This window comes from Anoplophora glabripennis, unplaced genomic scaffold (assembly GCF_000390285.2).
Source record: "Anoplophora glabripennis isolate ALB-LARVAE unplaced genomic scaffold, Agla_2.0 scaffold415, whole genome shotgun sequence".
NCBI lineage: Eukaryota > Metazoa > Arthropoda > Insecta > Coleoptera > Cerambycidae > Anoplophora > Anoplophora glabripennis.
Window position 1 is genome coordinate 428,524 of NW_019416502.1, and position 10,809 is coordinate 439,332.

The 10,809-nt window shown below is 34.8% G+C and overlaps 1 protein-coding gene across 1 annotated transcript in view; it reads left to right on the forward strand.

Annotated features, from left to right (window-relative positions):
- The window catches only part of LOC111691636, a gene marked incomplete at its 3' end in the record, with an annotated part of 11,544 nt that extends 1,647 nt beyond the window's left edge, over positions 1 to 9,897 (forward strand). Inside the window, exons 2-3 of the mRNA XM_023454761.1 lie at positions 9,654 to 9,780; positions 9,824 to 9,897. Of these exons, the coding sequence (XP_023310529.1) occupies positions 9,654 to 9,780; positions 9,824 to 9,897 (201 nt within the window). The remainder of the gene's footprint in view (positions 1 to 9,653; positions 9,781 to 9,823) is intronic.
- Between the last annotated feature and the right edge of the window lie 912 nt (positions 9,898 to 10,809).

Here is a 10,809-nt window from a genome sequence, read left to right on the forward strand (position 1 = left end):
TTTATTTATTTATTTATTTATTTATTTATTTATTAAACATCCAAACAGGCTGTGATAGCCTAGTTACATGGAGTGTAATTTATAACAAAATAATAAGAAATACTGATCAAGTAAACACAGTCGAGTTATAATGTACCTAAATAATAGTATCACTACAAAATTTAAAGTATGTACATACAGGGTGTATTTATTATCTAATTATATAGAAAACTGTAGGAAATGATCAACGAGCATATTGTAAAACAATTTATATGGGTTAGAAAAATCGAGATTAGTAAAAACGTTTATTGAATTTGCAAGTCGAAACATCGCAATGAGAGGGGCTCGGACGGAGACTCTAACGGTAGGGACATGAAACATTAACGGCGAACGGGTACGAAATGGCGGCGCATTGAAGGGTACTAACTGTAAGATATTTGGTTCATTTATCAAATCATTAACAACCTTATACAAAAACATGATCTGCGCAACTTTACGCCTAATGTCCAATGAGATTATCCCAAATTCTGTTCTAAGTTGCGAAGATCTAATGCAATTGTAATCAGGGCGCACATGATATTTTTTAAAATAAAGATATCTTAGAAATTTATTTTGAATCTTTTCAACTGAGCTCAAATAAGTTTGGGTCTGTGATTGCCAAATAATTGAAGCAAATTCAAGTTTAGATCTAAAAAATGTAAAATAGAGAATTTTCAATGTTTGTATATTTGTGAAAACTGCAGTTTGTCTGATAATAAATCCTAACATCAAACACAATGGAATTCTGTCTCCTTTTAGAACAAAAAGAAACAACATGGCACTTCTTGAAATTGAAAAGTAATTTGTTATTGACACTCCAGTTGACAATACTATCTATGTCCCTCTGTAGTGCCACACAATCTCTAACGGTTTTAATTTTTCTATAAAATTTTAAATCATCAGCATAAAGTAGACATTTCGAATGCTCACAAACCATTGGAAGGTCATTAATAAACAATAAAAACAATAATGGTCCCAAGTTTGAACCCTGAGGCACCCCAGAATTGGCGTGATATTTGCCTGAAGTGTTTCCATTGTGTTCAACAACAAAATATCTGTTCTGTAAATAACTCTTAAATAAATTTAAAGTGTTTGGCGAAATACAATGTCTATGAAGCTTTCTAAGTAATAAATCATGATTAACTTTGTCAAACGCTTTTGTAAAATCAGTATAGATCGCATCAATTTGATGTTTTTCCTCAAATGCCCCATATATATCATTAGTAAATAAAAGTAAATTAGTATTTATTGACTTTTTTGCAACAAATCCATGTTGCTGTGTTGAAATATTTTTCTCCACATGCTGATACAGTTTTGTATAGATAATGTGTTCAAATAATTTGGCTGGGGCACACAAAATATTTTAAATACGTTAGTTGGCTTGAGCATTTCATGGAGATTATTTTTCCCCTTTACACCATGCAAATTAAATGAATACCTTCGGAGATATAGCAAAATCAAAATAATGCGCAACGAAATTAATTTCGTGTCACCGTGATTCGACCGGGCCGCGCGGGCGCCCCGTGACCCCGCGCCACGCGTCCGAGCCGAAAGTTTATGTAGTGTATCAGTGTATGGTGGAATTGTGTATCTTATATATGCCTACAGAAAAGTCCGCGATGGCATATGTCTATATGTTAAAGATAACATACTACCTATGTCCATTTTAATACTTTAAAAAAATTGGCAATTATAAAGTGGTAATGTAAAAGCTATTTACACAAATACGGTATTAATCCTTATCATTTTAAATAAGTTAGAGGCTTTAAGTATTTCATGCACATTATTTTACTCTTTTACACCATATAATTTAAATGAATATCTTAGGAGTAATCGCAAAAAATTACGGACGCGAGAATAAAATTCAAGCGCCTCGCTTCGTTTGATGCGATTGCCGACTCTCCCCCCGCACCATCTTACCTACTGTTTAGCTAATAAGCCGAACGATAACGCGCGCGTGATCTTTTAATAAACTGACTTGGAGCGAATGGAGGTGACGAATGACGACTGTGTTTTCTTTCTGGGTGTTGTTGGAAAGTTATAATTGCGTTCGATATTTTAAGGTCACATTTTTGTTTTGTATTTATTGTCATTAGGTAGTCGGAATATACATAGATACTTGCAAACATCTTGCAAACATACTTTTATTTCATTGATTTTTAATAATTTGTTTGTTTTTTTCTTATTGTGGGTCATTTAAAACTTCATAGTCGCATTTTTGTTTCGTGTTTGTTTTATTTAGTTAGTTAGATACCTAACTACTTACTTATTAATTAAAATTGATAGTCCTTTCACATTGTTTTAAATTTAAAGGTTATGCATTTTTAGTTTTGAGTTCGTTTGTTTGTTGTCTTTAGGTATCGTGAATTATTTTAAAATTAATATTAGGGTCGCATTAGATGAAAGATGATTGATTTTTTGTTTGTTACGATTTAACTCAAAAACTACTCAACCAATTTTACCGAAAGCTACATCTTCTCGGAGTAACATAGGCTATTTTATATTTGCCCGTGCGAAGCCGGGGCGGGTTGCTAGTACTGAATATATTAACCAAATTAACAAATCTTATGAAAGTTGTTCAAAATGTCCATGCACCTTGGAATGCAAACCTCACATCAACAAACTAAAGATTCCGTCACTCGACGGATGACGGATAAAATTAGAATCATTTCTTGTCTGGTTAGCTACTTCCTGAATTCTTTCAAATTGTAATGTTCAAATACCAGTTAACAATAGAGGCACAAGAAAATTAATATATTAAGTAAATATGGTCACCACTGTATATATGCGACTCTTAACACTTTGTGAGAATTAAAGGCAGTAACACTGGTTGCATATCTAAATAGGTTTTATTTAGTTGAACATTTTCACATACAGAAAAATAACATAAATCATGTAAAAATATGGCAAATATTTATAAGTATTAAATTATCGCTTCCTATATTTCCGTAACCTCCCTTAAACTCTTTAAATTCCTGAAAAAGGCAAAGATGAGATATCTAGTGATAGTAAACAAATATTACGTTAAATAATTAAAACAGTAATCGTCTTTTTGTTCTTTGGGCATAATTTTAGTAATGCAGAGTACCTGATTGTTATTTATTTAAAATATTATTGTTAATAATGAAAAGCATGTAGAACGTTGGCTGGATAGAGCACAAAAGCTTTTTGCGCGAGTTCGGCAAGCGTATGCGGAAGAGATGATTAGCGTGCGGGAATTCCGACGAATATTACACATATTAGGTTGTGTTGTGTTAAGGCCTCAGAATACTAGGGCAATTGTATTTGGCACGTTTTGCTTAGACAATTTGGTTTTTGTAGGTGTTAAGATGTACGTGCGAAACTGTTAATTAGAGTTTCTATCCAACGTTGTACATAGGCGTTTCTCGAAATTCCTCCCTGATACTGTTGCTAATTACTGTTCCTGTTGATGTTGAGCAATAAATGAGTCTGAAAAATTAAAGAAGAAAATTATGTCACATGGATATCGGAGTCTTTTGCCTGTCCTGTACTTACCTGACCCGATACTGATAGAAAGAGTAGCCGTGTAGCCGCTGCAATTTATATGAGCCGAAGGCACTTGGTGAGCTGTCCTGATTACGTGATCTTGAGGCTGTGAGTACGTTTCCATTTGTTATAACATTTTGCTGTCTTGTGCAAACCTCAAAGAAGTAGTGGAGAGCTGTTACCGTCGACCATTTTGCCTTGAAAACTTTTGATTTTCTATACTGCAAGTTTTACAATTTTTTAACAATCTATTTCTCACAAATATTTATTAGAGAACAAATATATGAACAATTTATTTACCTAATTGTAATAATATTTATTGGGCTGAGGTGGTAATTGATGTATGCAATTTTGACTTTTGGTGTCAATAAAATCATACAACGTATAATAGATAATTAGTATATTTTGTAAACCGAATAACAGCTGTTATCTGGGGGTTTGATAAATTGTTATAATTTTGTATGCTCATTTTGAGTTACATATACACTAATGTAAGATAAATAACGAGGGTTCAAATAAAAACGTGGTCGAAGTTGGCTCTGACACATTGGACGTAGGGAGTAGCTTATAGCGACCAACTTAACCTCATTTCTCAACGAGCTGTATAGCTGTCAGTTTCAATAACGTTACTTAATGACTATATAACTTTATTTTAAAGAATAATCGTGATAACAATAACTAACAATTAAAGGAGCTGCGGAAAGTGTCCCCCTCCTTGTTCCAAGCACTTTTCACACCTGTTCCTCAAAGAATTAAAGATATTTTCTAAGATGCTCGGGGTATTGTTAATTTCACGAATCTTGTCTAAGTCGAGCCTGCAGATGGTTTAAATCAGGAATAGGCAGTTCAAAAATAGTGTTTTTAAGGTAAGGCCACAAAAAGAAATCACACGGCGTAATATCACATGACCTCGGTGGAAATTCATGTTCAGCATTGAGACTTATTAGTCGATTTTGGAAAACTTCCCCCAACATATTTATCGTCTCGCCTGCCGTATGTGCCCCTGCGCCATCTTGTTGAAAGTAAAAGTTTGTAATTTCGTTTTCTTCCAGCTGGTTAACAAAAGGAGCGATAATTTCTTCTCTATACCTTTGCGCAGTAAGAGTACCAATAAAAAAAATAGGTCCATAAATCCTCCTTCGATTGAGAGCACAACAAACTCCAATTTTTTGAGCGTGTAGAGAGCCCTCGACAAAAAAGTTATCTGGTTTTTCAGAAGACCACATTCTCATATTCTGTGAGTTTACGTAACCACTTAAATGAAACCAGGCTTCATCAGAAAAAAAGGTGATATTATGAAGTTCACCGTAGTTGTTTAAAAACCATTCACAAAATACAGCCCGTCACGGAAAATCAACTTTATGAAGTTCTTGCTGACAAGTTAAACGATAGGAGAACAAACGCAAATCTTTTTTTAACACTGTGTGGCAGGTACCGACTGATACTCCCACCATTTGTGATAAAACACGTACAGAAGTTCTTGGCGCATTTTTCATTATTTGTTGGACATTTTCTTTTAATTCTTCAGTCCGCTTTTTAGGTCGGCCGCTTCCTTCTTTTCTTGTTACACTGCCCGTTTCACGAAAAACATTAACACAACGCTGAACTGCACTTTGAAAAATTTTGTACTCAACAACACCGGGAAATTGATTTTGAAATTCTATGAAACATTCCTCGATAGAATACTTCCATATTCCATCAATCTTGCGTCCATTTCTAAAGTAGGACTCTATGATAAACACTTTTTGTTCTTGAGAAAACACCATTTTAAACGCTTTTTAACGCTTTATTGTGTTGCATACTAGTAGTATTTAAGTAATTTTAAGTACTTTTTTAATTAATCATTTTCACAAAATCATTACCTGATTAATCTAAGTCATAGAATTTTATACATTTTAGTCTACATTAAAGTTTGCATTTTAAGATCAAAATTTTGTGTGTCTTACGCTCCCTTTCCCTTGTGTCGACGTGTTCCCGGACAAAAATTAGCTGCCGCGTAGTGTGTTAACAGCAATTGAACACTCTGTTGACTGAATTTTAAAAAGATACAGCTGGTTATCATTCAGTTATTAGATTGACACACTTAAGTGGTACGATAGTCGATGCTCTCCCTAATACGCGATAAACTTAATTAAGATTCTCTTATTTTCTTAAAGAGATCTTTATATCTCGATAGCATGTCATGTTTCAGTTGAGCCTGTCCTTCCAAACACATAATGCCTTATCATTCCTATCCGAATAGGCCCCCGGCGCATCAAATCCGCCCCCCTAATGCCATATCCATGTTTTGAGACTACTTAAATAGCCGCCCTCTCGATTTCGAGGCATCCGCTGCGATATCCGCCGGATTTGGGGGCTAACAACTCACGCAAACTAGCCGGGTGTCCCTGATTAAAGCCGTGAGACAAAGCGAGATGAGCCCTTGTTATCAGCTGGTCTGCAGTGTTTACCAGATTTACACAATGTAAATGCATGGGATTAGGAAGGAATTCCTCATGAACTTCCACCAAGGCGGAAACTTGGGGTCTCTCAAAGAGGCTACGGAGGTCTGTGTGGGGGAGGGGGGCGTATATCATTATTATGTAGACCTCGGGCAGTAGACAGCGCTGAACATATTAAAAAAGAAAAGAAATTCAAGTGTACAAAGAGCCTTTGTAATATTTCATAACAACCTCCACATGTGCTTTGTAATGTCACAAATTTCAAATAATCTCTATAAACCTATTATTTAAACTATATTGTTGCTTTAAAAAATTAAAAATTGCGCAGTGTCTTGACCATCGTGTGCAAATTTTTAAATTTTCCAGAAATTCATGAAATGTGACGTGTGATGTGATGTAATATGTGATGTGATATGACGTGTGATGTGATATAATTATATCATATAAATATTATAACGATGTCGTTATAAATTAACGGTATCTCTCTGGAACTATACTGGTTGTAACGTTTTAGAGGTGTAGCAGTTTTGCCCATCTCTACTTTTTTCTGATCGATTCCAAAAATTCATACTATGCATATCGATAGGTCCAAAGGAAATTAAAAGTTATGCTTTGCGCGTAGATTAAAAACTGAACGGGAACTAAGCGAATTTGCAAGTTTAAATCAATGATATTAGATGTGCCTCGCACTGATATGAATTTATGCATTGCCTACAACGATGCAATTCCAGAGAGGGGTTGAATGTGTATTCAGCGCCATATAATTTGTGGTTTGTTGTTATAGACACTGCAAAGACATAAGTTTTCAAACTATTTGATTAGGTCGAGGTTTTGTCGTTTGAAACAAAAACAGTGTAGTGCCATAGCGGTTTGACCAAAACTCTACAGAGAAGCTATACCGGTCTGGCCAGGTAATTCTTTCGCATAGACTAAGTAAATTACACGCATCTTCCCTATCAACTTCGGGTGGAATGGGTCGGACATGACATATATCATCGAGGCTGCGACTCGGACTCTCGCAATTGGTTGACTTTGGGAGCGCACGTGCCCCGTTGCATTTTTTGTGAATCGACCGAATACCTAAAGCGCTTTGCTGTTTTTTTGTTTATTTTTATTATTATTCTACTCAAACCTTTGGCAAGCAGTAGACGGAGTATCACAAAATGAAAATGGTGTACAGTGTCGAACAAAAAATTAATATTATTAAATGGCATTGTCGTGTAGAAAGTGCAGAGGAAGTCGTTGGTTGATTTATATTTTCATACCCCGACGAACCAGTCCCCACTGTTAGAACTGTTTTAAATATTTGTCATAAGTTTAAGGAGTATGGATGTGTTAATCGGTGTACGAAATGTAGCAGTCAGGAACCTCGTCAAATTCCTGAAGCAAGGAGAGAAAGAGAGGTTAATGTCTGTGCTTTTGTGGAAGTAAGTGAGCCGTGTTCTGCCTCCCAAATTTCCGAAGAACTTAACATTCCAAGTCGTACAGTTCGTCGCATCTTAAAAAAGAATGGTTACAAAGCCTATAAAATGAAAACTTCTCAAGAAATTATTCCTGGTGATCAAATAAGGCGTATGGAGTTTTGTGAATACATTAGGGAAAAAATAGATGAAAATAATGAATTTGCTAGGCAGATTTTATTTACAGACGAATCATCTTTTTCCCTACTTGTCTGTCATAATCCTTCACTGGTCCAATATTGGTCTCGGGAAAACAAGCATTTAAGTATACCATCAAGAACGCAGTACCCTCAAAAGGTAAATTTAAGGAAATTTATTTCAGCAAGACGGATGTCCTCCAAAGATTATTTGGAACAAACTTTTCCTGAAAGGCTTATTTCCACAAGAGGTATCATACTTTGGCCTCCTCGATTTCCAGATCTGACACCCTGCGACTTCTTTTCATGGAGTCATTTAACGCAACTTCTCTGCAAACATCGACACGAAAGAGCCGCAAATTTGGACGAATTACGGCTTAAAATTAGAAATATTTGTCATAAGTTTTGGCGTTTTTTTATTCCGTTATATCGATAGCATAAACTTATATGTGGGGGCGGAGTCAGAAGTATTAGGGGAGACTGGTGAAATATTTATATAATTTAGTAACTTTGTATCGGAAATAAAAATATGACCAGACCTGTATAAGTCCCCCCCCAAAAAAAACAAAACGAAAGTTTAAACTTTGGATAACACCTATACGTAAATATCGAGAACAGGAAAGTCACAAACAGTGGCTGCAAACCATGCACTGAAACGCTAGAAACTAGTACACATAGCAAATGTGAATACCGCCCAGAGGACTTAATATTCAGTCTAAATTCCATGATTCGTTCAATCATCAGCATTACATATTCCAATTTAATTTTTTTTACTTTCTTCCGAGAAATTTATTTATACAACTCTTGGATAGGTGCTAATATAAAGTTCTTCAAAGAAATCGTTGTATGTAAATTATTATTTAACTCTGGTAAACAAATATAATTGAAAAAATATGTATTTTTTTAAATTTTCGCAATTTTATCGATTTTCAAGAAGCAAAAACTTCCCAATAGTTTCAACCAAGATTTTTTCTTCAGTGTAGATGAAACCTAACTAAAGTTTTAACATTGAAATAGAGCGTAATCCAGAAATTTCCATTTGAATGACACAAACAATATGTCTTTTGAAAGATGTTCCCAGGCAGTATGTCCCGGTCTTCATCTTTCCCGGAATTACAAGGTCCCGGATCCCCCCTTATTACGCCACATAAAAAGCCCATAGTTAGCCCTCCCCCGAGTTTCAATTAACCATAACCCATCATAAAAATGCTAAATATCAAAGTTGGGCTATTTGGGTTTGGCAGAACGCCGAAATAAAGCCGAAACATCGACGGCGGCGTTTGGGTTTTATCGTCGTATTATAAAATTGCGGAGAAGGCCTGGAAAGAAAATATACAAGTTGTGGTTTTTAAGTGGATGAGCCGGAATATTGAGACAATAAAGGGGTGTTTCGATTGTGATGAGTTTAGGCTTTTCGGAGCGCCTACTTATTTGCCCCAGCTCGAGGTAAATACGTTTTCAGCTTATTGCTGCGCTTTGGCGGACGCTGGAAAGTCCGTTGAGGCACTGTTTCTTGCGTCGCGTGTTAATTTAAAGCGAGTAAGACTACTAATGCACTCAAAAAGACATCAGCTTTGTGAAAGATGATTAGGAGCCATTGTTACAAGCACGCATTTCTACCTTTGCTTATTTGTACAAAAAGAGAGACCACAGAGACTGCGCGATTTGACTTAGCTATTGAAATCTCTCCCTGTCTCAGTTTATATATGAGTGTGAGTGCTTGTCATAAGCGTACAAATGGGATGGACGTATTATCTTTTAAAATATGTAGCTATTTATGTAATCAGTTATGAAAAGTATGATTTTATGTGACGAGTGCAAGTTTGCGCAATATTGCACGAGTTAGATAAAATCATGTTTCATAACTGATTACGTATGAGATTTCTAATTTTGACGAAAAATGGGAAATACCTACAAGTTTTTAATTTTGATCAATTACAAGTATAATTTAAATAACAATTATCAAGTAGGTCAGTGTCAGTTTAAATTTTCTTGTCATTTGACTTGACATTTAATAGACGCTGATCTATTCTGAGACGCTGATCGTTACTATTACCATTTATTAGGAAAAATGTGTGATTTATGTTCAGATTCTGACGATATACCGAGTGTTATCGAGGAAACGGCAAGAAATTCCGTATGTTCACTGACTGATGAAAAATCCAAAGCGGTAAATGACTTTATGAAAAATTTGAGAAATGGCGTGAAGAGAGGAAAGTAAAACACGTCAATGAGAAAGTACTATTGGCATATTTTGAAGGGAAGAAGAATTTGAAGACTTCTACGCTATGGATAAGTACTCCATGTTGAGAACTGGGCTGTCTTTAAAAAAAGGTATGCACATTAAAACATACATTAGTTTGATAGCATTTTTGAAAAGGCATTCTGATGGATACCACGCTAAGAAATCAAACGTTGTTTCAAAAGTAAATATTGCGAAGTTTTTGACGGAGGCGGATGACAATAATCTTTTAATTCACTAACTGTACCAACTGCGTTGTGAATATTTATAATTAAATAATAATAAATAATTAATAAAGTGTTATTTATAAAATTACTGACTTAAATAAAAGTTACTTTATTATTTTTCTGTTGAATTTTGTTTAATTCTTTTTGCAATTAGTGACATAAGAAACTTTTCGTAACCAGTTGCATAATGGTTTTTATTATGTAACTAGTTACCATAAAGTAGAACGTTTTGACACTTGTTTCAATAACAAAATATGTTAGTTTATGTTAAAATTAGAAAAATTAAATTTGGACATTAAAGAAAATTCACACTGCAAGGACAACAGATGAAAATTTGTTATAGATCGTTCTTATGGATGAAATGAATTTCTGTTGCTTAAAACGAAATGGGAAAAGTATGTTAATAGAAAAGAACCAAATTGGTGAATATAGTTTTTTGTTTTAAATAACAGTGTGTTGAATATTTAAAATGTAGATTTACTATCTCAAAATAAATGAACGACCTTTAGAAAGATTTAAATATCAACAGCAGATAAAAAACATGTTTAGAAGAATCGTCAACAGAAAAAAATGCGGTCTCTGAGAAACCACGACCATTATTAATACACCAATACAATAAAAAATAGTTTGATCATGGACTACACCAGTGTATCCCAGTGCTTTTGAAACTCAGAATTCCCGGAGCAATTCGTGTTCTGACCCAAACATCAAGAGAGTCCTCTAGAAAGTGGCTTTCAAGACTTGAGTACTCAGTGGTTGGAAATAGATTCGAGTTCA